Below are 26,019 nucleotides of genomic sequence, written 5' to 3' on the forward strand. Positions count from 1 at the left end.
GGGTCGAAATTCAAACATCTGCCGCTGCACGGCCCATCCATTTTGAAAGTAAAAATACTGCATGACCCGGGACTTCTCGCGCGGTGTTTCCTGGCGGTTGAAAAGGCCTGGGCGACGTCTTTGGCGGGCAGCGGTGGCCGCGTAAGATGACGTAGTGGTGGCCGGCTGCGTCTCGGTGCGCGTTGCGCTCGACGGGGGGCGTGAACGGAGTGCGCGTCGCGCGTCCCTCTGGGCCGCGGACGGGAAATAGGTTGGTAGAGAGCGAGGCGCTTCTAGAGGCCGATGGATGCCAGGCCGAGGCTCGGGACGCCATTTTGATATACGGTCGCACGTCAAGAGGCAGAGGTACCTCGCGGCCGCGACCGAGGGTCGGAGTTACGCGCCGTGCCGAGTCGTGCTGCGCGGTCTGCGCTCGGCGGTGCGCCCGCGGTGACGCGTTAAGGTTAACTCGGCCGGAGGTGAGGTTAACCGCGCTCGCCTCGCCTCGCCTCGCCGCGCCGCGCCTCGCGGAGAGTGCCTCTAACCCCGCCGGAAAGAGGAGACCGGAGTGACAGGTGAATCGATCGGACGTGCCCCGAGCGCGACGCGCGACCTCGGCGCCCGGCCGACGAGAGTCCGACCGAGAGACGTCGCCAGGATCCGGAACCGTCGAGGGACGCCCAGCGTCCCGACGACGGGCCCACCGGGACGAGTCCGGCAGGGTCCGCCAGGGTCCAAGAGACGCCACTGGACAGCTGGGAACGTAGCCTGCAGGTACGGCACGGACAGGGCCAGGTCTTCGGAGCTGTCCGAGGACCTTCCCCGAGGGTAAGCCGGGGCACCGAGTCCTCCTACTGAATCGGCGTCGGTTCTCCAGGTGATACGAATCGAGCCTGGAACCTGGCACGAGAAGAACCGGCGTATGGACGTCCCAGAGGTCGAGCGCCACGCAAGAAGGAAACCGGGTTCTCGTGGCATCGAGGAACACGGGCCGATGACTTAACCCTGGATACAGGGAGGAGCAAGGAAAGGCGTGGAAAGTTCCAGAGAAGAAAGTTAGGGACTTTGTGAACTCGTTTCCTGATGTCGGGGATGGAGCGCGACCTTGGGTCGCATCCAAGTCGGAGCCCCAACGTGGAGAGGCGTAAATGTTCTCCCGGAAGCTAAACCCATGCGAGCCTCCTGCCCTGTGCCCTGCGAACTCACAGCCGGAGAGACCCTCGACTAGTGCGCCTTCGCTCGGGCTCTTCGTCTCCCTCTGGCCCGAAACATGGCCAAGATCCTGAACAAGGACCCCGTCACCTACGAGCGGGAACGAGAGACCTTCCTCAAGGAGCTGCACCACTTCCACGAAACCAGGGGGTAAGCATCGTTACCGGGAGAAAGGAACCAAACCCTGGCCATTCGTTCTTAGCTTTTCTTCGTACTCTGCCTCCTTGCGTATTTGTTTTCCCAAAGTCTCCGGCTCAACTCATCCCTGGTTGCCTCGATAAGTTATGCCTGCGATCCCCTGGAGTCGTTAACTCCAGCGGTTCGCAGGCTGACTCCACGGGAGGTAGTTCGACGTCAGGGCGAGAAGGCCCTGCGTTAAAGGAGGATGAAGGAGGAAAAGAGACAAGGGAAGAGTCGAGCCAAAGAGCCGCGACTCGCCTAACCTCGTGGCGATCGCGTGGGAGTCGGAGAGCGCGCTATTTGTTTACACACCTTCGCCGCGCAGGCTTTGAGCTCGCCGAGGACGAGTCCTTGCCCGGAAGCGGCCCTATTCGACCTCTTTGACTTCCCCGGGGTGCACGATAAATTTTATCGGATACGGTTTCCGGGTTCCTACGCTTTTTACGCGCCAGGGAGAAATTACAAGCCCGAGGCCGATAAGCTCCAGCTCGAGTTCGCGTGGAGGTTCCTCGGGTCTCGCCGGATATCCAGGACGACGTTCCTCATAGTCCTGGCGCACGATCCGCGAGAATTGAAAGGATCCTTGTCCCGGTGGCTGATAAGGATTAATCGTTATTAATTTAGCGAACGCTCCACGACTCCTTCCAAGCTCCTCTCTCGTGTAAACCGTGGAAGCGTTTCGTTGGGAAGCTTTTAATAAACAGTCGGATAAATATCGCGCGCCCATACGTCTCCGTTCCCGGTGAGTGGTGGATCGCGGAAAGAGTCGGGTTGCGTTTCGCGCCAAGCGCACGTACCGCGGGTCTCGCTACCCAAACGCTCGGCTCCCTCTGGCTCGTCTAAACACGCGATCGCCTCGATTATTGTTATACCTCCTTCCTCCCCGTCCTCGGGGATAGACTCGCGACCGGCACGGGGAAAACGCACCTCGAGGCTTCGGGGAATCCGTCGTCTCGGATGACCCCCGTCGGCCATTGTTTCGCGCGAGTGCCTTAGATTAAACTCGCCGTGTCGCCTTTACCCCCGGTAAACGTTAAGTACTCGTCCAGGGCGGGATCTCCGGGTCTCGGGTTGTTGAACGAGACTCGCGGATCTCCACGTCGAGAGACCTCCAGGTTTCCTCGATGAGCGCGCGGGTAATCGGGTCGCGTACATTATATAATAGCGATTAATTTCCCATATTGCACGATCGTTACATGGAGAATATCGATATCTTCCAGGACGCCGTTCAGGAAGCCCCCGAAGGTCGGCGGCAAGGAGGTGGACCTCTACCTGCTATACGTACTCGTCACCGCCCATGGAGGATGGATCAAGGTAAGAGGCGACTTTCCGGATACAACGGGAGCGTCTCGAATCCGGCAGGTGGATTTAAAGGGGAGGCGCGACCAGGAGGAACCCCCGCCTTCTACCCTGGGGAAAAAAAAAAAAAAAATCTCATCTAACCAGAGAAACATTTCTTCGAGGAGGATCAAAGGCGACATTTAGCCGATACAGGAAATAATTATCCGACTCGAATGAAATCCTGCGGATCTAATTGCTACCGCGTTTTCTGAAATCGGGTCAACTTATTCGATCTAAATAATTATCCTTTGAATTAAGAGATATGTTTCTTCGGCTCGGTGAATTTCTTGTCCCTCGCGACGACCCCCCGCAGACGCGCTAGTCCCCGGGGGTCATCCCGCCGGAGGCGCCGGGCGCCGACTTCGCGGGGGGCGGGGGCGCCTTGGAGAGGCGTCGGCTAATTAGTCGTCGGTTTTATTTTATTTCTCCCCGCGTCCCGCCTAGTCTTCCCGTCTCTCTCTCCCTCTCTTTCTCTCTCTCTCTTTCGGTCGCAGCCACGATGGGGAAATGCCGAAGCGCGGCGCTCTATCGATCGGCGCTCGTATTTCTCGGCCCGACGGGGGATCCGCGGCTCGCGATACACGGCCGGAACCGCGACGGAGGGCCGACGGTGACGGATGGACCGGCGACCCCCCTCTCGGGGAGCGGGAGCGGCGTCGATCCTCCCGGGTCGACGCGCCGCGGCCGAATGGCCCGTCGACGCCTCCGCGGGCCCTCTCTTATCGGGGTCGCGCGGGCGACCACGTGCTCTCTCTCGCTCTACGCGCCGCGGCGCGACGCCGCCTCCGAGCCCCCGGTCGCCGCTCGGCGATCGAGGGGCGCCGATACCGTAGGGGCAGGGGGGAAGGGGTGACCTCATCGTCACCGCGCGACGCCGCTCGGAGGAGGGGACACGGGTTACTAACCTCTCGGCGAAAACGTACGCGGCGCCCTGGGACGGTGCGCGCGGTCTCTTTCGGAGGTGCCGGAAGGTACTCTCTTCGTGACGTCGCTCGGGGTGGACTCGGGAGACTAACCCCCGGTCACTGTACGTGGTGGATATACGTATTAATGTCCCGTGGCGCGTATTAGACCATGTACATAGGGCCGGATGCATGCCTCGCGACGCCGTCCACGGGGGTCGCGGTTTTTCGGCCGCGGGGGGAAGGGGGGACCAGGAAGTGGCGCAAGGTCAGGGTCGCGCGCGGGGTCGGGGAGGCGGTCGACGCGAAACGGGTGGGGGGTTAGACCAGAAGGCGCCGAGGAGGAGGGGGCAGGAGTAGACGAAGGCTTCCCCTCAACAAGTGCGATCGGGCACGAGGCTCGCGGCCTATATAGCCGAGGAGCGACGCCGGCCGACGCTCAGAACGCGACGACTGCCGCGAGGTACGCCGCGACGTCTCCGCGACCCTCGACCGTCCGGAGATACATCCCGGGACGGACTCGGAGCCGGAGTTTACACCCAGAGCCGAGGGACCCTCGCCTTGGCACGCCTTCGCTTTCCGGCTGTAATTTCGAGCCGCGTCGGGAGCGCCGCGACGCGCCCGGGGGCGAGGGGCCGAGGAGGCGCTCGACATTCGAGTCACGACGCCGGGTCGGGGGGCAGGGGTCCCCGTCGCTCGTCGATCGGTATTCCGAGAGTGGGCCCTACCTCGACACGGGGATATGACTTATCTCCGTTTATTTATTTATTTTTTTTTTATTTATTTATTTATTTCCCTCGCGGTTAATCTTCGGTCCTAACCTCCGGTCGATCGAGAACGAGGCCGGGGAATTGAGAGCCCCTGTTCGTGCGACGAAATTCCCCCGAAGATCGACGGTCTCTCCTCGGCCGATCGCAACCTTCGCGGCTTCTTTCGCCCGGCCCGGCTCCGATCCGGCCTTCGTATCGGGCCCGATCGGTTTTTCTCCGGTTTTCGAACGAGAGCCGGGACCCGCCTCTACCGGGCGACGGGAGTTCCGCGTGATCGCGCCCTCGTCGCCCGGGCGAGAGAGAGGGCCGGAGGGGGACCATTAAGTCCGGCCATTGTGCGGAGTTCGTCGGACCCGAGTCTAGTCGCGTCTCCGTCTGGCAATCGAGGCGGCGCTCGCTCCGTCTCTCTCCCTCTCTCTCTCCGGCCACCCGCATGCCCCGGAGTTCCACGTTTCCGACGATCCACGGCTCCGGACTGGTCCCTGGGAACTGGCCGCCGATTATTCCGCGTCTCGACGGTTAAAATCGTAACGCCGTAATATCGTAATACGGCAATATCGCAATTTCTCATTTTCGCAATATCGCAATTTCGCAATCTCGCAATCTCGAATTTTGGGAGGCTCCTTAGGAAGCTAGGACATGAGCTTTCCCGCCAGGGACGCGTCGATCGCGAAAGTGGAACTCGGTGCCGGCGGACGGTTCCAAGGCCGCCCTCTCGGGGTCGGCGCGCATCGTCGGCCTTGGGGGGCGCCCGGCGACGCCGGCGTCTGGACCGGGTCTGCCGGCGCCGCGCCCCGGAGCCGGCGAATCAGGTGGTCGCGGCCGAGATCGCGCACCCCTCGGCGCCCTGGTTCCCGGCGGAACGGGGACCGGGACGCGCCGGAGTCCCCCCCCCTGGCGGGTCGCCGGTCGATACGGCAACGCCGCGCCGCCGCGAGCCCGGCCAAACCGACGGCCGGGGAGAACCGGCAACGCCGCCACGCGTTGCCGCTCTCTCGCGCGCGTCCCGGCTTAAGGCGCGTTTCACCCGAGACGTACGACGCTCGTTTCTCGGTACGCCGAGCCCTCGGGGACGGAACGACGGCCCCTCGGAGATGACCCCGACGATGGAGGGATTGGGTTTCCGCCCGTCCGTCCGGATTTCGATTTTTGCCCTCCGAGGTCGGGGAGGAACGGCAGACCCCCGGCGAGGCCGAGCCGGGCTTTAGCTCCGCGCCGTAAACCTGGCGCGACAGTCCGAGGAGGCAACGTACGACCTCTCCGTGCGATAAACGCGGATACGCGTGCTCGCGCTCCCCCTCCGCGGGTCAAGCTCCGAAATGATCTCCGATTAATTTGAGACCTCGTATACCCATGTATCCTCCATCCCCTGATTACGAATATGGCGGGGAGTATCGGCGCAATATGTTATCTCAGGGTGAAAATTGGCAGTAACTCCGGAACCGATGGGAGTGGTCCTTGACGGTGGAAAAAAAAAATTTTTTTTTTCAGGACCTCCCGGAAACTGGAAAATGTTAAAAATGATATATCATCCCCCTCCCCTTGCTGACTCGCGGAACGGATGAAATCTCGCGCCGGGATGGTACCAGGGCGAGGAAAGAAAAAAAAAAATTGAGCGGGGCGAAAGGAGCCCAGGCATTCCGGTGCTCCCGGATTTCGTCGATCGGCCGAAGCCGAGCGGAACCGAGCGCGGGCCGGTCGAGCCTCTCTAGAGGGACCGTCGTTACCGGGAACCGATTTCCCCCGAATATATATACATACATATATATATGTATATCACGGTCGCTCGTGGAATACAAGGGGCCCCGTTGTGTCTCCGAGAGGTCCCAGGCTCTTCCTCTGCGGCGCCCTCTTGACGTCTCGTGGTATTCTCGCGATCGTTTTTTTTTTCTTTTCTTTTTTTTTTATTTCGTCGCCCTCGACTCTATCTCTCCCCTAGGTCTTTCACGGTTTATCGTATATTTGCGATAGTTTCTCGTATCGTTCTCCTTATCCGTGCCCGACAGTACGGCGAGGTCGACGAACGACTTCGATCGGTCGAAAATCCCGAATGGCGGGCGATTCGAAAAGCGCGCCGGTCCCCGATGAGTCAAGGTCCGCGCGGCCTTTGTCTCGCGGTGGCGCGGCCCTTATCCCCCCGCGGAGATTCCGCGCGGTTCGCCCGCCGCCCCGTCGTGGATCCGGGAACGAAGGAGGGCGATTAAAGAGCGCGGAAGTGGGTTGCGACCCCTGGAGAAGTTAGGCGGGATCGGGGAAAAATTGCGGAGGGGATTTATGGTTAGGTTAGGTGGACCGAGAGGACGACGCGAGCGAGTTTCGATCGATCGTAGGGAGATATATCGAGGAACCTGGGGAGAGCTGGGGGAAATGTGGAACTCCGCGATCGCGGGGAGACCGGGAGCACCGGCCGTTGGCCGCAGCCTCGCGCCCCTCTCCTCTTTCTCTCTATCTCTTTCTCTGTCTATCCTTCTCTCTTTCTCTCTCCATCCGCATGCAACTCTTCCGCGAGGGGCTCGGTGGCTCTAACCTGTATACGGGGCGCGCGGGCGCGGCGTTGCCGCGTCGATACGCGAGTGCGCGCGCACGGTCGTCGGACGGGTCGCCGCACGCGGGGGCGAGAGAGAGAGAGAGGGAGCGGCGCCGACGAGTCGGCAACGCCGCAGCGGCGCCGTATACCCGCGGGACGGACAGAGCGAGGCGGCGACGCACCGTTACTCGGGTGAGAGAGCGAGAGAGGCTCTCCGTGCGCCGGCGAATTATCGAGTGCCAGGGCGTGTTCGCGGCGATGTTGCCCGACGCCGACGCCGCCGATGGCCGAGACGCTCCTTCGATCTCCCTTCTTGTTCGCCTCCCTTTATTAATGCGTCTTAATTGGCTTTGGCTCCGCCATTTAGCGGGCAATTCGGCGCGAAAGCTCGACTCGCTTTCCCGGGTGCGCGCGCGGGTAGCGCGGGGAAAGGGGCGGGGCTCGCGGGCCGAGGGGTATATAAGGGCGTCGCGCGCGGACCGCCTCGGAGAGCGTGGGCGCCCGCGGGGCAGGGCGGACGCCCGCTGCGCGTTCATGGCCGCGCGCACCTCCGCGGCCGTGTTTGGCGGGTTTTTATCGGGGACTGTCTGGTTATTTTAACCCGACACGCGGAGCCGGCCGGGAGAGCCACTTTGCCCGCTGTTAAAGGCCTCCTTCGGCTTCGCGGAACGCACGCGCTCGAGTGGAGCTGTGCCTCTCTTTCTCCGCCTCCTCGACCTCCCCTCGACGTCTCACTTTTTCCTCCGTCCCTCGCGGTCTTTCTCTCCCTGCCGGACGGAAAACTGCTAATGTGGCCGCTTCTCGAGGTCGTCTTATCGATAAACGGTAATTCGACTCGAGGTAGAGGGAGAGGTCTCGGACGGAGATAAGCTGCCCTCGAAAGGAAAGTCGGGACCGGGCGATCACCCGACCTCTCTTCTTTGTCCTTTGTACTGTGAGAGACAGAGAGCAAAATTATTCTAGATTTTTTTTTTACCCCGTGTCCGAAATCACCGCACGCGGTTTCCTCGGTCGATCGGTTATCGATCTCGACGATCGATGCCGACGATTCTCTGCGATCCGCGGCGTTCCCTTATCCGGACGAGCCGGGGGGAGACGGCGGCTTCGCGGATCTATTCCTGGATCCGTGGCGCCGCGGGTGCGCGCGCACCCGGCCGAAATATAATCCCGCGGCGAGATCGCGCCGGGTTTATCGGCCGGCGGATCGCCGCCGCTCTCGGGCCGAACTCTCTTTCTCTCCGCTCGGGGACCGGTCGGGTCGACCTGTTTCCGGACCGGTCCCGCGTGACGCAGGGCCCTTTGAAATTCGGGCTCCTGTCGCTGTTGCACCTTGACGAAGGACTCCGGGATGCCCCGTTGGACCTGATCGCGCGCCGTCAATTTACCGCGTTACATCGAATTATCTCGGTACATAGAATATCACGTAACGTCAAATTATCGCCTTAAGTCGAATCATCTCGCTACGTCGAATCGTCCGCGGTATATCGAATGATCGCGCCACGTCGAGTAGTCGCGCTTCTCCCCGCGTCTTCGCGCCCGTCCGTCCGTACCGCGGGCGCATGCGCGAGGCCGCGCGTGCGAGGGCCGTCCACGCGTGGAGGCGCGTCCACGTGCTCGCCGCTCCGGCCGGCGCCTCCGCGGGAGCACGTGGCGGCTGTCAAAAACCTCCCGGCGCCACGTGGTCTCGCGCGATCGCGACGGGGAGGGGGGGGCGTCGCGACGGGTCGATCGACGCACTCTGTCGCGATCCGCGGCCGATCTCGGGTCGCCGCGGCCGCCCTGACGCGCGTCCCTGCCGCCCCCTCCCTTCTGACATCTCTATCTTCCCCTTCCCTCCGCGCCCCTCTTCGCTATGCATCGCGAGACCGGCACGACGGCCGACCCCTCCCTCCCTACGTCTCTCTTCCGCGCCCTCGCGTACACGAGACTCCGGGCTCATTCAGCGACTCGCAGCCAGTCGGTCACCGACGGCGGCGCCGGCCGATCAGCTGATCTCTCTCTCTCTCTCTCTCCTCGACGGCAGACTGCGCGACGCCAACCCTCTCGGCTCTCTCTCCCCCCACCCCGCGGTCGAGCCCACGGACGATCAGCTGACTGCGAGCCGTCGGACGCGCCGTGGGGCCCTCGGACCACGTGGCCCGACCGGGCGCGCTCATGCGCCGGGAACTCCCTCCCTGGGGAGCCGACCTCCCCCTGGAGGGGAAAAAAAAATTCAGGCACCGATAATTAACGTCGACAGGGGTTGTGGAGGCCTTTTGAAGGATTTCCTCGAGAGCGGGGAATTTTTGTACGGAGAGCTGCGGCAGAAACTCCCGCGAGGAAAGGTAGGGGCGATAATTGAACCTCCAGACAATGGGAGGCGGTGATTACGGAGGAAACTGTACGTGACGCGGGAATTACCCGGAGCGGAACGTCGATCGCCGGTATGGGAAGCTGTCGACCGGGTTTCGGGGCGTTTATTCACTCCTGACGCGGAAGCGATGCGTTTTTTCGGGCGAGGTTGCGTCTAACCTAACCTCTATTCGAGCCTGCCGAAAGCGGGCCGATACGAGTGTCTCGTCGCTCCGGCGATTCCCTTTTGAGCCGCGGCTTGACGCGCCGAATGGAGTGGGGGGAGAGCGACGGTGCATCCGCACGGCGAGGGGAGAGGGACCGTGACCTGCCTCAACGAGCACGTGACACCGAAGACCGGTACCTTCTAACTCGTATCGACCACGTGCCCGGGAGTCGCGGGCGCGCGCGCCCACGAGGACGCCCAATCAGGGGACGAGCTCCGTCCGACCCCACGAGGAACGGTCGCGTATCTCCCCGCGATGATAAGAAGGTGTACCTGACGATACATCTGTTTCCCTAATTTCGATGACGGCGGGTGGATGAACTTTTGGTTCTACCGGAAAGGGGGAAGAAGGAATATGTGGATCGTTTAGGGAAAACACATATGGATGATGTGGGAAAATGGAAAACGCGGACAATGAGAGAGATCGAGGTCGATGCCGGGAACGATTTCCCGTGTTAACGGATGCGAGGTCGAGGAGACGGGGCCTTTCTCGATTTTTTTTTTTCCTTTTTTCTTTTCGCGCATCCTCTTGTACTTTCTAGCGCGCGTGGCGAACGTTCCGGCGGGATCCGCCGGGTGGCGCCACCGGGCGCGCTCTCGCGTGCGTCGCCGCGCCGAGAATAGAGAGGGCACCGACCCGACATCCTCGAGCGCCGATTCGGCGCCCCAGGTCGGGGGGGGCCCTTCGAGGTGGCCGCCGACACGTATATTTAGCCCGCGCCCGAACGGGGACCGCTGCTCGTGGGCGTAGCGAAGCGGAGTCTCTCCCTCTTTCTCCGCGATTAATTTTCGCCCGCGATTCTCCTCCCCGCTCCTTCCGGCCGGAGGGAAACGGACGCTCGGTTTATTCGACGTTACCCGAGCGAGCCGGGAGGCGGGCCGCGAAAAAAAAAAAAAAACCGGGACCCGGGAGGCCCGTTGGAAATACCGAGACCCCCTCCTCGAATCGCTCGGCCAGGTTCACCTATCGAATTAACGGGGTCTATCTCGATTTCAGGTAAACTCGAGGAACGAGTGGACGATCCTCTGCGAGCAATTCCACCTGCCGAAGGACTGCGTCAACAGCGGGGTCGGCCTCAAGCAGATCTACCTCCGGTGAGTGTCGCGGTTCGGTCGCCCTTAACCCCTTAACTTGTGCGCCCGAGTTAATTCGAGCGCGCTAAACAGGCCAAACTGTGCACCCTCGAATATAGTCGAGAATTTTATTTTTTTTTCCCAAGACAGTGTTCTAGAATTTTTTTTAGATTAAAAAAAATTGATTTTTTTTTGCCCGGTTTTTTTTCTAGAAATCTGTGCGTTAAGGGGTTAACCTCGAATCGCCCGACTTTCGCGTCGCTGTCGTGGATCTAGACCGTCTCGAGTCTTGGTTGTATGTAAAAAGAGAGGGGTTATCCATTACCCTTGTCTTCTTATTTTTATAATGTGGGGTTAATCATAAAAATGTGACGGTTTGAGTTCTCGAGATTACGCCGGGAGAGGTCGGGCGGTGAGAGCGTTCTCGACCGCGGCGGCGGCGGAGGACCACGTGGTCTTCTCTCGCGGCCCTCGGAGCGTGCACGCGCGTCTCGACGCGCGCGGACGTACGGACGTCGGGCGAGGCATCATCCCCTCCATCGGGCGTCGTTCCTACGGTTCCTCTACCTTGGCGTTACGCGGGAGCGCCCGGGCGCCCGTTCATTCATGCCGCCGCCGCCGTCGCATTCATGCACCGGCGTCGCGACGACTCGCCACGTGCCGGACCGGCCGCTTAACCGTGAATGGCGCGCCCACGCGTCGCCTCTTCTAGTCCGTCCCTCAACCTCCGCTTCCGTTTCAGGTACCTGGACAGGTACGAGAAGGTCCACTACCTCGGCGAGGACGGCCAGCAGGCCGACGACGACGACGAGGACTCGCGACACCGCAAGTGGTCCGCCAGGGCTCTCCACTCGGTCCCGCTCTCCTACAACCACCACCAGCACAACATCGCCGGTAATGCCGCACCCTGGATCGCCGTCGTCCCGTTATTCGTCTCGTCGTCCAACCCCTAGCTTAACTTTCCCCACGTCCGACGAGGACTTGGGGACCGATCGATCCACGGGGGCGACCTGGTGGCGGATCGCCGGACCCCTGCCCCGGGGAATTTCACGCGTCGCCGGCTCGACCGGCGGGAACCGTGACGCGCCTACTCTCCTGACTTCACGGAGCCTAGAGAAATTCCGCCGTGCGGTTAATGTTCACGGAAAGTTTTGGAAAAAACGTCCAGAAAAATCCGCCGTTAGCGGCTCTAGGGATTAATTTTATTTTCCTGTATGGTTTTCACGGTGGAAAGGCGCCGCGGCGCCTGGACGCCACCGAGAGGCCGATGCGGAAGGCACGGCTCGATACGCCCCGCGGGCCGGCGGGCGGGCATTTCCGCCCGGCGGGATTTTATTCGGTGCGCCGCTCGCCTTTCCCCGCCCGACGTGAATGGCCCGTTCCCGGTTTACCGGCCACCCGGAAACTCGGTGCCGCCCACCGGGCGGAATAATTCGGCCGCGAGGGAAAATTCAACGCGTGCATATCGATTGTACTCGGTGCGCCACCCCTGTCGATTGTCGAAACGGGTCCCTCCACCCCTTCCTCCTAGGTCGTTAGGTATATGTATCTCTCTCTCGGTCTCGCTCGCGCGTCACATCGCCCCGGCGACTATCGACGCGCTCTCGGCCGTGCATAACACCGATATGGCGCGCGGGAATAATTTAATGGGCAATAATCATGACGCGGTGCACGGGCCGCATAAACCACCGCCGCGGGGGCGGCGTGGTCTATACTGGCGACGCATGCGCCCCGCGCCTCCACCCGGGGCGGGAATCTCGTCGGCTTTATTCCCTCCCAGTCTTTATTAATTCCTTTTTATATTTATCTCTCGAGAACGGGGACGAGGAAGACCTAGCGATGGTCTGGGGGACGGTTTATCTCGTTTTAACGCGTCGACGAGGAGATTCTCGCTCTTGGGGATTTCATACCGAGGAGAGCGAATTTGGGCGAGGACGATCGCGAGATGAACACGTGGTGGGGAGAGGTCGGAGCGATATTCGCGGGGTCCCGCGATTCCGGATAACGATCGCCGTATGGAGACGAGGTCGAGCTTGGGAGCGCGGCTGTGCGCACTCGCCGGGAGGGAGGAAGAGGGGGCGAGCCCGGAGTACGCGCGCGCGACGGAGAGGGAGAGAGCTGCGGGTGGACAATCAATAAGCGGCGACGCTCGGAGATAGGGGTGGCCGCGCTCGGCCGGTTCCGGAACGACCGCGCGACGCCCTTCCACCTTACCGGAGTCGATGGACTCACGGTTGAGGATTTCATTTCCAACGAGGTCGATCCTCGAGCCTCCCGGAACTTCGAGAACCCCGCTCGAAGAATATCGGACGATCTGCCCGGTGATATTCTTTTATTTTTTTTTTTTTTTTACCGCGGAAACGGGTGCCGCCAGCTCCCAATGGGGTTTGGAACGATGTCCAGCTGTTCCTGGAGTACCTTCCAGGATTTTTTTCGGAGGGTACTGAACGGGCTGTAGATTCGCCCATGAGCGAATCTACATCCCGTGGTATCCCCATAAGCCCTGAGAGGAGGATCTTTTCGACGTTGTGGATTTTTACATTTTTTTAGGTTGATTGCGTCGATCGCGGGTGCCAATCAGGGTGGGCGGGGGTCGCGGATGTTCGGAGGCCGGAACCGGAAGCCGCGGAAAGGACGGGATCGATCGGTCGCGGGTGCGCGACCGTGAGAGGGTACGAGGCTCCCGCGGGTCGATAGGCGACGTTTACGGCATCTCCGGAGGGCCCGGTTTGGGATTTTACTACCGGGCTCGTCCCACTCCCTATTATCTATTTAAAGAGTAATCCGACTTGTTGAGATATACCCCAAGTGACGAGGGGAAAAAAAAGTAAAAAATCGGAAATCATCACAGCCCCCTTGACTTTTCTCCTTGTGATGGGAAATTAACCTCAAACTCGTGAAACACCTCCGTGAGGAAAATGTCTTCCATGGTTTATCGGATGGAGATCGAGTTTTCGCGGGAAAAAATTGTCGAGCGCGTCGACATCAGGGGTCGCTAGCTGCCGCGGCGCTTGGCGCCTCCTCGTAGAGAGCTACGGCAACCTACGGCAACCTACTTACGGTGGGGAGAGATCCCGGCCGGGCCGGCAGCGCTCCGTCCCTTTCCCTCCGGCGCGCCGGGCGCTCGGACCTCTCTGTCGCGCCGCGATCCCGGCGCGATCGCTCCCGATCGCCCGGCCGCAGTCCCGCTCCGACCTGCACGCGGTGCAGGTCGCGCGGGGCGAGACGGCGCGCGCCGCCGCGACCTGCCCCAACGTGCCGGCGTCGCGACGCGCGCGCCGCAACTCCGCTATGGATCGCTACGACATGCCGCGCTTTTCTCTTTTAGACCCAGGGACCCACGCGATAATTCTCGAAAGGATTCTTGTCCGTGCCGTAGTTTTATGCGAAGGTCCACGTCATGACCATGTCCTTCTTTTCAGAATCATCGTTACCATGGTCGTGTCCTTTCTTTTTTCCAGAATCCCTGCGCGAGTACAACGGACTCTCGGCTAACCTCTACAAGCCGTCTAACTACGACAAGCTCGCGCTTTCTTTGCTGTCGCCGCTCCCGAACGAGCAGGACTTTGCGATCAACGTCTGCACCCTCCTCTCGAACGAGGGTCGTCACACCCTTCGCCTGGACAAGTATCCCCGGCTGGTGAACATCCTCCTGGCGCACGCCGGGGTCTTCGACTCCCCGGGGACCAGGCAGCTCTTCATCGAGGTCTACTCCCGGGTGCGCAACTACTCGATCAACTCGTTCTGGTGCGACGTTATCGACGCCCAGGACGTCCTGGATCTGACCGACGAGAGGACCTTCGTGAAGAAGCCCCCGACGATCCTGCGCACCTTCTCCAGGAGGAAGACCTTGGAAAAGGAGAGGCAGTCCAGGGCCCAGGCCAGGACGGAGGGCGAGGACTGCGCACCGCTACCCATGGACGTCGACGGGGTAAGGGAGGACTCTGTTACGACCCTCCGGGTCGACCTCTCCCCTTGGCTCGAGGACCTCGATTGATCTCTGCTTTTTCGCCCCCTTCTTTTTTTTTTCCCCCGCCGATCTAAGGTCATCCCGGACTGTCCCCGGCTGGAGGCCGCCTCGTCGCCGCTCCCAGAGGACCGGTTCAAGGACCTCAACCAGAACTCGATCAAGTTCGAGGACGAAGACAAGGACTTGTTCTGTGTTGGACGGACGTTGGGCACGCAGGATCCGTACGGGCAGCGTGTCCTACAGATCGCCTCGATATTGCGGAACTTGAGTTTCTGCCCGGAAAACGCGGCGGTTCTGGGACGTAATCGGTGTTTCTTGAGATTCGTATTGTTGTGCGTGAGGGCCCGGTGGAGCAATCTCCACCAGCTGGGCTTCGACCTCCTCGGGAACGTCGCCGGGGAGATCATTCTCAAGGAGGCCGGCGACCGGATCACCGACGTCGTCCTGACGGCGGTGGCCAGGGGCATCGACTCCCAGGACAGGTTCATCGTCATCTCCTGCCTGGAGGTCCTCAACAAGGTCAGCCAGCAGGACAACAACGAGGAGGTCGTCACCTTCGGCCTCGACGACTGCGTATACGAGATCATATGCAGGTTCGCCCAGTCGTTAACAATAAATTAATACGTAGAGTATTTTAAATAAATTAATACGGGTTGAAAAAGAAATTAGCACTACGTGCAATTACGGGTACTGTATCGTTACGTCGCTTGAATGTTGCGAAGAAAATATTGCGGAAAGGAAATGGAAAAATCGCGGGTAAAGGTTACGTCGTTCCTCCAGGTTTCTGGCGCTTAGCGACATCGCCCTGCTGGTGTACACCCTGGAGTGCCTGTACGCCCTGACCTCGTTGGGCGAGAGGCCGTGCACGAGCGTCGCGCGGGTACGCGGAGCCATCGACACGCTGGTCGCCCTGGTCACGGTGGAGGCACAGAGCTACGGGCCGAAGGCCTGCATCCTGATGCGCGTCGTCGAGACGGTGTCGACGATAAGCGTGCCGACGAGCACGGCGGCGACTCCGGCGGCTGCCGGGGCGCCGGGCGCCGGCCCCGTCGCGGCGGGGACGCCGGGTGCCGCGGTCGCGGCCGCCCCGGCGACGCCCGCGACGCCCGCCCCGCACGCGGCCCACGCGACTCCGGCCACGCACGCGACGCACGCCGCCTCCGTCCCGACCACGCCGACCACCGCGACGCCGACGCCTGCCCCCTCCCCCGTGAGCCCGGCCACTTCGAGGCCGACCACCCCGGCCACCCCCGTCAAAGCCTCCGCCGCTCAAAGTAACCAAGCATATATTAATAATTTCATGTTATCATATTTTAATAATTTCACGTTTTCATATTTTTTTAATAATTTCACGTTTTCATATTTTTTAATAATTTCACGTTTTCATATTTTTTAATAATTTCACGTTTTCGTATTTTTTAATAATTTCACGTTTTCATATTTTTTAATAATTTCATGTTTTCATATTTTAATATTTTAACATATTGTAATATTTTTCTACTAACCATTTGAATGCACCGCGCGGCGTGCATCCCGAGTATGACCGCGTAACCCGAGCTCTCGCCCTACAGAAGCCCTGGAGGCGGCCAACTCGATCCAGCAGCAGCACGCCCACCAGCAGATCATCCAGGAGAACGAGCAGTTCGCCCTGGGCTGGCTGAGGGCAACGTTCGAGCTGGCCCCGGGAGTGCGCATCGAGCAGGAGGAGCTCTACAAGAAGTACCTCGGCTGCTGCACCAAGATCGGCAGGCGGGGCGTCATCGCGCCGCCTCACTTCCCGAGATGCGTCAGGTGAGGAGAGGAGGTTCCTCGCGCCGATCGTTAGGTACCTAGGACGGGGTTTAACCTCGACGGAACGACGCCTGTCCCCAGGTCCGTGTTCGGCGGCACGGTCGGGCCCAACCCGCTGAAGGGCGAGACCACGGGCTCCCAGTACTACGAGGGCATCCGGGTGCGGTCGGTGCCGGGCCCCGTGACGTATCCGGGGCAGACCGCAGCGGGGACCAACGCCGCCCCCGTCCCCGGGCTCAACGCAACTCCAGTAAAGGTGCTTCCCGTTCAACAGCGTACCGCCAAGACCATAAGTCCCGCCCCCGATAACGGCACGGCTCTAGATAGCCCCGCGACCGGACCCCCCAGGGCTCCGGCTCCCGCCTCCCCCATCCTCAAGGCCCAGTTGTCCGCCCCGCCAAAACCACCCTCCGGTTCTCCGAATCAACCCCAGAGTCTACCCCAGAGTCCAGTGACCAAGGTTGACTCGAAAAGTCAGGTGGGTCCGAGTCCTACTTCTCTCTACGTCGTACTCTCTTCTTCGCTCGTCTCTCTACGTGCCATCTGTATACGTGCGAAATCTCTCCTTCTCTCTGTCTCTGACTTCGCCTCGATCGACGCTCCTTGAATCTCGAGTCTGGAGGGACCTCTTCCTTTTCTTTATCTTTTTCTTTTCTCCCTCCTTTCCTCGTAGAAGAGCCTCGTCGCTCGAGGGATCCGACGCTTTCCTATTGCTGGCCGAGTTTACCCGGAGCCGATGCCGTTGGTACCCGCCAGGGCTCTCGATCTCTTCCTCGGGCCCTCTTCGTGGTTTCCAATCGCGTCGACTCCGGAGACGGCCCGGTTGAAGACCGCGCCTCCTTGTAAAGTGGATCGCGCTTCCCTTTCTGCAAACCGAGCATGCCTTGACCCATATCCGCGGCTCCGGCTGCGGGGGTGCCTCCTGGTCATCCCGGAAACCCGTAGGGTCGCTCCTCTCGGAGTCGCCAAAGTAATCGCTGCTTCCTCCTTAGACTAGACCGTAACGACTCGCCGTGCATCCCGGTTTCCCCTGGTGTTGGGTTCTCCTAGAGACCGCGAAATGGGTATCCGGTATGTCTCGTGCACCTGTCTCGATGGACCGAGAATGGCGTTGAAAGGCGACCTAGAGGGAACTCTTCGTCGCCTCGGTGGGATTGAATTAAATTCTTCGTTCATCTATTTCTCGTTCTCCCTCGATCGAGACCCTCGGGCACCGCTCGCTCTGGCCTAGGGTATCTCGTTACCTAGTGTTACCTAGTGTTACCCCATACTCGGTAGAGTGTTTGAGCGTCTTTGTCATTGATGTGGACCAGGTGTCAGTGTCGCACCCCCACCTGAGCCAGGCACTGCTGGCGAGCGGGTCGCAGCAGCAACAGGCGCAGCAGCAACACCTGCAGCAGCAGGCCATCCAGGTAGTGGTCAAGGAGGACCCTAGAAGCGGTGCCACGTCCAGTTCCATTATTAAAAGCCTATTGGCTACCAAGGTAACAGTCAGCGGCGACTGCATGCCCAGTGCCGCTGCCACGTGTGTGTCTGCCCCCTCTGCCTGCGTAACAAACACTACTGCTAGCATCGCATCCAGCATCAGTGCCAACCAGCTAACAACCACCAACCAGGTACCGTTGCAGCGTCGTAGCGTAGCGCCCAGGGTGGACGAGCCACCCGGAGGTCCTCGCGAAAGGACAACCCGAACCCGGGGTTTAATCCCCTGATTTAAATTCACTCCTCGGTCAACGGCAAGGAGGCCTCCACGTGGCGCGTTGACCCTGGACAGGTGTAAGACTCGGAGAGAAGACGGGCCGTCGGTCCCCAGGGTGGTGTAGTCATTCTCAGGGGAGGATCTTGTCCGGCGTGCCGCGGTATAACCTCCCCGGGATGTCGCGTTGAATTTCAATCCAGCCCCTTTCCACTTGAGAGTCGATGACCTAACATTGTAAAGAGTTGTCGAATTAACAGAGTGACTCCTGACAGTGGAGGCACGAGTCACCGTTAACAGTGTGTGAATACTAACACGGCATGGTTTTCACGTCGATTTTCGCCAGTCGGTCGGATGGCGAGTAGTAGAGTGCATTTTGATGAGTACTCCTGGGACTCCACGTGGTGACTTAAGGAGTCCTTGGATAGAGGAAGAGAATACGTTGTGGAGAGTCGAAGGGTCTGGGGAGTGGAAGTGACGATTCGATTGTCTTTCCCGTCTACAGGTCGCCCAGAGGCAGCAGCAACAGAGGCTACTGCAGCAGCAACTCTCGGGGGTCGTCCAGCCTACGGCGCCCTCGGCGACTCCTGCGGCGACTCCACCCGCTGCGACCCCGAAGGTTCCCGTTAACTCGAAGCAAAAGCCAGCTATCGGGCCTATTCCTGCCAAAAAGATACAAAGACTCAACGGGGCTAAGGTCATCGTGACTAATAACTGTGACAAGGTGGGGTGGTCGTCGCAATTTTTTCCCTATTTTATTTAAACGGATTTACTCTTTGTTATTCGATATTTAGAGGTATTTCATTTACACCGTTGTTACATTTTCAGACTGAGGTAAGCGACAACGAGAACGCGAGCCAAGGGCCGACGACGACGGTCGCGAGCAGCGTGAACGAGAACCACGTGACGACGACGGGGAAGGTGTGCCGACCTCCTCCTCTGGCCCCGCTTCCTGGAGGGAACAAGGTGAACCAGCGAACTATCTGCACCCCCATCGCCGAGGACTCGGACTCGACGAACAACTCCTTGGCGTCCAGTAGCGGGATAGGAGGCAGCAGGGACTGTTCCGGGGTCGGGGCCGAGGAGGAGAACTCCCTGACGAGCTTCGAGGGGATCCTGTTGAACGGGGCGCCGAGCAACCTGGACATCGACGCTCAGGAGGATGGCTCCTCGAAGGACTCTTCGGGACTGGGCACGAAGGACAAGCCCCTACAGAACCTGATGCTGGCCGACCTGCTCGAGAGGAAGGTCGAGAAGGAGCCGATAATGAACGGCGTCCTGGGGAAAAATTCGATCAACGAGAAGGGCATCGACCTCGTCAAGAACCACATCGAGAAGGTGCTAAAGGAGGCCGCACCGGAGGCGAAGGTGAAGCCCGAGGTCGAGGACAATAACGGGCTCGCGCGGACGGAGGTTTCCGAGGACGCGTTGATCGAGCCTCCCTCGAGAGGGATCAAGCGATCCGGGAGCGAGACCGAGGTCCTGGAGACGAAGAAGCCGAAGTATTCGAACGGAACCTCCTCACCCGATCCTGCGATGGACCCTGCGGCGGTCGAGTCCACCCTGTCGAGCGTCAAGTCGGAGGAGCAGGACGACGATAAGGACGGCGAGAAGGCGACGGTGTCTTCCACCGCGGCTAATCTCTACGCCGCCCTGGCAGCGGACTGTATAGAGGACGAGACGGATTTCGAGGAGCAGGTGGGGGTCAAGGAGGAAGCCGTGACGGTGAAAGAGGAGCCCCAGGTCCCGGCGACCCAGCTGGAGCAGCAGCAACGCCAACCGAGTCCGCCGAATCAGCAGACTCAGCTCCAACAGCAGCAGCAGCAGCAGATACAGCAACAGCAGATGCAGCAGCAGCAGCAACAGCAGCTCCAACTCCACCAGCAGCAGCAACAACAGCAACAGCAGCAGCTCATCGTTGCCGGGCCGAGGCAGATCGTGGTGCAGCAGACGATCCAGCCGAACAACCAGGTGATCATCCCCGCCGCCACGATGAAGGCGCGACAGGCTCAGGCGCAGCCTCAAGTCCTTCTGCAGCAGAGTCCCGGAGGCCAGCTGCAGTACGTCGTTTCCGGAGGTGTGCCCGGTCAGAATTACGTCCTGGCCCAGCCGCAGACCGCCCTGGTCCAGGGCCAAGCCCAGACCGTCCTGGTCGCGCAGACCACCCAGCAGCAGGGCACCGGCGCTAAGACCATCATCATCCTCCAGCCTCAGGCGGCACCTCAGCCCTCAGCGGCCCAGAAGGTTGTCGCCGTCACCCCACAGGGCCAGCAGGTCGTCGTCACCCAGGTGCCACGGCCGGTTTTACAGAGCCCTGCCCTGGGGAATATCCCGCCCCCGCTGGTCCCCACCTCGGCGACCCTGCCGCAGACCTCCATCATCGTGAACAGCTCCGTCGCTCAGAGCTCCCCCAATACCGTCACCGTGGCCAACCCCGCGATCGCCCAGCAGGTCGCCGTCACGACCAGCATGCCACCCAGGGTGGTCACCCCGACCCCGGCCTCGACGCCGCCCCCGACTCGACCTACGACCCCGCACCAGGCCGCGGCTACTCACGGCCTCGCCGTCAAGCAGCCTGTCAAAATCGTCAAGACAGTCAACTCCGCCACCTCCATGGAGACCGAGGCCAAGCCTTCTACCAGCCAGGTCGCCGAGACCAAGACCATCACCATCAAGATCGACCCCAATGCCTTCCTCTGCGAGTGGAGAGGGTGTCTCAGGTGAGGATCGCCGGGTCGACGCAAGCTTATCTCTGGTCCTAGGGATTGGTATTCACCCTTTTCGTCTCTCTTTCTATTTCTTTTTTTTTTTTTTTACAGGCAATTTAAAACCGCCCATGAAGTGTACCTTCACGTATGCGAGGCTCATTGTCCAACCAGTGGCGAGGAGATCCTCTGCCTCTGGGCTAGCTGCGATGGACTGAAGAGGCGCAGGTTCTCCCTGATGACGCACCTGTACGACAGGCACTGCAACTCGGAGGTGAGTTCTCGAAGATGGTTTTTTTTTTTATTTTCGAAGGGGAGAGACTAACGGGGCGCGGCTCGTGGTTTGATCCTCAGGTGATGTCGATGAGAAGGAAACAACTGACCGTCACGGGGAAGACGGAGATCTCGACGACGACCCCTCCCCCGCCACACCATCCAGGATACGCCCCGAATGCGGCTTTCCATGCCATCAAGAGGCATGCCCTTGAGTTTGTCAATCCCAAGGAATTAATGGTAATGGTTTACTGATTCCTCCAGGTACCACCAATCGGTCTAATGACAGTTAATCTTGATGAGTTCCAACTTGATGCGCTCCTCCTAAAACTAGAGTACGGGGAAGGTCTCTCAGGGTTCTCTCGTCCTTGTAGCTCTCCTAGAAAGGGTTAATGGCTAATCTACAGGCACCACCACCTCCCCCCCTTGTACTGGAAATTAATTTGAATACCTGCGAGGCTCGTGCTGCGTTTTTGTTTTTTCGAGCCCTCTTTTATGCCGAACCGTTTAACTGAATCTCTCTCTCTCTTGTTTCTCATATTGGCGAAGCAGCAAAGGCCGTCCAAGCCCGCTGCAGCCATCTCGAGCTCCTCCTCTCCCAGACCTGGGCAAAATCCTCCGCCGGAACAGGTAAAGATGCGTTCAGAATATTCCGAGAGTCTGTCCGGAACGGAGAATTAGACGGGAAGAGTTAACGAAGAAGAGAAAAGAACGTATAAGAGATGAAACAGACTCCTCGTCTCACAGCCACGGCCATTGTGCGCTGCGCTCTCGCCTTTTTTTTTTTCTGTTTTGCTTTCGTTGTCCTTGTTATTTTTTTTTTCTCGCACCGCATCTACCTGCTCTCTCTTTCTCTCTCCGTCTTTCCATCCCCCTTATCTGTCCCGTTCATTCGCTCCAAGATACACCCTGGCATGAATTTCACTTGGTTCTCCCACATTTTCTAGCCGGTCACGTCCCCGATCGTGCGTTTTCATTTCGAGGCGATTTTACCTAGGCGGCTGCTTTATTCGCTGGGCTCGCTTCTCTTCTTTTTTTTTCTCTCTCTCTTTCTCTTTGTTCCCTTTTTGTATCGAAGTTCACGAAGAAGCGGAAATGACGAGTGTAAGTGGCGAGTATGTGTTTGTACTTTCGTGTACCGTGGAGAGCGCTAAGTGCGATTCCATGTCGCTGTTTTTCTCTCTCTCTCTCTCTCTCTTTTCTTTTTTTTTTTTTAATGTGTGTGGATACTTTCCACCCCGATCGCGCAAATGCTTGGATTGTCGCCTCGGGGATGTCTTTTGTTCCATTTTGTCGTTTGGCATGTTGACGTAACTAACGTTGCACTGAGGCGTCGTGGGGATTTTAATCCGGAGCGGGCGTTATGATTTCTTTCGGTTTAATCTCCGTTTAGTCGTCCATTCGACCTCGCGAGGGTGCAGCGAAAATCCGAATGGTTAACTCTACGTTTTGTGATCGAGGTCTTTCACGGATTAACTTAATCCATGCTTGTCATTGCCGAGGAACAATCGGCTCGCGGTGCACCCTGCAACGTCGACGTCCCGTTAGTTACCTCTAAGCGGCGCGCAGAGCGCTCTAACTTGCATCGGTGCAACGTCATCGCCCTTGCCTTTATTCCTGTTAATATGGGGTAATTTTCGTTTGCAGGATGACAACGAAGGTCCAGTGACCAAAAGTATTCGCTTGACGGCAGCTCTCATTCTCAGAAACCTAGTCATATACTCCGCACACGGAAGGAGGTACGTCCTGGGAATTAACGAGCAATTAGGCTTCGCGTGCTCGTACAAGTAGAGATGGGAGGTGCAGGAGTGCACCCTGCTTTATTAAGAAATTCTGCTTGCAGGCACCTCCGAGCGTACGAGCCCCACCTGGCAGGCGTGGCCTTGAGCAACGTGGAGTCCTCGAGGACGATCGCCCAGGTCCTCTACGACATGAACGACCAGAGCAGCAGCAGTCACAGGTGACCTCTCGAGCCAGGCCTCTAAGAGCGGCTCGCGGAGCCCCAGGAGTTACACGGAAATCCAGCGTGGATATCGCGAGGTCGCCCCGGAAGCGGCAACCTGGACTCGCGGTTGACCTCGCAGCTGACGTCGCAGCTTACCTCGCGGTTGATCTTTGAAAAAGCCGACAGTGAGCACGGGGAAGCCGAGCGCGCGTGGACGCGCCCGGGCGCAGCGGACTGAGCCCCTCGTCGGGGTGGAGGTCGAGGGCGGCGATGCATCTGCCCTTACGCGAAGGTTACGGAAGGGAGGTGCCGATACGAAGGGCAGGAGGAGGAGACGACGAGGAAGATCGAAAGAGGCCTACAAACTTACTAGGCAAGGCCATTGCCAATCTAGGTAAAGAAAATAAAAACACACAAAAAAAGAACAAATTGTATCGTTAAGGGACTGCGACTAGAGTAACACGAGAGACAAAGACCGGGGACGCGAGTGTTCCGGAACAGTGAGACAAAACGAGAACGAGATATAACGTTTCAGATTTAATATTAATATTTATTTTCTCAACGTCGAGGGGAGCGAGCGGCGCCGGCGGGGGGGGGCAGTGTGTGTTTCGAGGTGGACGCGCGTACAAACGAAGGGGACGAGGAAAGGCGAGAGCCGGAGGTGCGAACCTTCGCGCGGGTGTTAATTAGTTACTTTTTAATCGGCATTATGCGCGGATGGACTTCTGTTATTTCTCGTAGCGAGCCACCTGGATTTTTAAGAGACCCGGGCCCATTCATCCGAAATATCCGCCGGGAGGGCCGTTGTTTCATTTTTCTCGCTTATCAGGGTTGCGCATCGCGATTACACCCCCGCATCTCTGTTGTCTATATTTTTTTTCCCCCTCTCGGTTTTTTCCCTTCAACGTTCTAACGTGCTGGTGGAGCGGGTCGCGGCAACCCTTTCGCACCTGGTTCTCCAGGTCGGCGAGAAATGCGCTCTCGGTGGATCCGATTCGTAAGGACGTGGGACATCGCTCGGGACGGTTCCGAAACTTTAGCCGAATTTAGTTCGACCCAGGCGACACGTTTTGCTAATTATCGTACTATCTCAACCCAATCACTCCGATCGATTCCGCGTTTCCTAAGAAGACCCGGACTGCGGATGCGACGAGCGCGGTCTTTCCTTTTTACGATTTTCCGAACCAACACCACGGAGGATCGAATCCCGAAGGGCGCGATTAACTCGTGGTCTTTTTTCTTTTTTTTCTTCATCTTTGGAAAGGCGTTTACACTCGTAGCGTTCACCACCTTTTCTCTCGAGGGTTGCGTGTGGGAATTTTTCATTCACACGATGTCGATTCTATGTGGCAGAAGATTGTCTCCTAGCGTTCGGCAGGACGAGGCGAAACGTCCTGGGGGTTAAGGCAGGTCAGGACCGAAGGATAGAGGCGATAGATCCGAAATCTCGGAAAGAAATCCGTTGCAATCAATGATAGGAAATCAAACGTTAGATTGGTAGGCGGGAAGGAAGACCGGATTTTAATCGTTTCTCCAGGTTCCTTTTTTTCTTTTTTTTTTTTTTTACTCGGCGTGACTTACACTTAAGGCTGAGACGGGACACTTGTTTTAACGCTACCGAGGTTTTATACGACCGGACGTGAAATCTCAGAGAGGGCATGGTTCGCATTTACACGATCGGTCGCTTGGATCGAGCCGAAATACGGAGAAGAATTCGGATCTAAGAGGCACCGAAAAGCCAGAGATGAAAGGGATTAACGATGCCCGTTTGTAGTTGAACCATCGAATAATGAATAATTACGATTCGGGAAACTGTGGCCGGAGGTAACGTCGAGGCGATCGTCCGGATGGCTAATTAAGGTAACTCGTAAGACGCGGAAGAAGATCGATTAATCAGATGACGGTCTAATTGTAAGTTGCAATTGCCGTTAGTAATTGTTCGGTGAGGAGATTATAAATGTAATCAGCGTTGGATTCATCTCTGGTCGGAGCAGGCGGGGGAGGAAAGGGGAGAGAGCACCTATACATATTTGTACATATATATAGCGGCCGTATCTCGTTCGACTGTGTTACACATGGGAAGTTCTGTGTACATTTCTTCTGGAAGTCGTAGGCTTAACGTCTAAAGAATCCGAGCTAAGATATATCTGTATTATAATAGATATAAATGACAAGACGTAGAAGTTGCAAGAGATGAATTTTTGTAATTATTTAAAAGGACGAGCGGATGTTTCAAAGGCTGGGTCTAAGTATTAGCGAACAGCCGAGTAAGAGTAAAAACTAAGGACACTAAGTATAATAATGGACCCCGTGCGAGCCTCAATTATGTATTTTATATATAAATATATAAATATATATATAAATAAGATGAATTTATTATATAGCCGGACGTTCTAAGGTCGGAGAATCTTGCAAGAGGCTTTTTTATTCTATCATTTGTAATTTCTTAGGTTGTAATCGCTCGGCGCCGTTTGGTACGATCGTCAGAGGGTCAATAAAAGGTCGAGGCATCTCCGTTAATAGATTGCCGAGTGGCGGGAGTCCATTTGAAAAATGCAAAACCAATCGGCGTAGTTACGAGGAGGAAACCCGGAGTCGAGGCTCCTACGAAGGAGCAGCCGGTGATCTCCCGAAAATAATAATAAAAAAAAAATGAAAAGAAAAGTCGTACAGAGGATCGATCGACGGGCTCCGAAAAGCGATCCGAGAATACTTGTATCCTATGATTTTCGCGTACCCTGACTCCTAGAGTCCCGGTACGGATCACCCTGCGTATTAAGAAGTAAATCATACAACATTTGTTATACATATCGTTTTTATTACTGGCGTAACGATTAAAAGGCTCCGAGCTTTGGCACGGTCCCACTCGTCGCGACTCTGGATTACTTGGAGAACGTCATTCCAAACGTTTTCCCCTCGACATAAGTCCTCCACTGCGGAAAGAAAGATGGCGGACCTCGGGAGCGAGATCCCACCCCGAATAAAATGCTCCGTCTCCTATTCCTTGTCTCTCAGTTTCCACCGACAGGCCGGAAGAGGTAAGAAAGGTGGAATTTACGCGCGAACGGTTTCTTCGCCCCTGAAAATTTGAATTTGC

General features: G+C 58.2%; 1 protein-coding gene across 1 annotated transcript; it reads left to right on the top strand.

Annotated features, from left to right (window-relative positions):
- Positions 1–25,709, top strand: LOC105699525 (AT-rich interactive domain-containing protein 2). Its single transcript, XM_023434156.1, has 18 exons — positions 1–1,341; positions 2,592–2,685; positions 10,466–10,563; positions 11,285–11,436; positions 14,004–14,473; positions 14,588–15,105; positions 15,293–15,550; positions 15,656–15,786; positions 16,084–16,303; positions 16,385–16,781; positions 17,617–17,919; positions 18,505–18,723; positions 18,828–20,719; positions 20,819–20,978; positions 21,059–21,217; positions 21,530–21,607; positions 22,625–22,716; positions 22,821–25,709. Exons 1-18 carry the CDS (start codon positions 1,250–1,252, stop codon positions 22,939–22,941), a joined length of 5,454 nt encoding a protein of 1,817 aa, XP_023289924.1. The 5' UTR covers positions 1–1,249; the 3' UTR covers positions 22,942–25,709.
- The last annotated feature ends 310 nt before the right edge of the window (positions 25,710–26,019 follow it).

Source organism: Orussus abietinus, unplaced genomic scaffold, assembly GCF_000612105.2.
Source record: "Orussus abietinus isolate OABI.00-Male unplaced genomic scaffold, Oabi_2.0 scaffold8, whole genome shotgun sequence".
NCBI lineage: Eukaryota > Metazoa > Arthropoda > Insecta > Hymenoptera > Orussidae > Orussus > Orussus abietinus.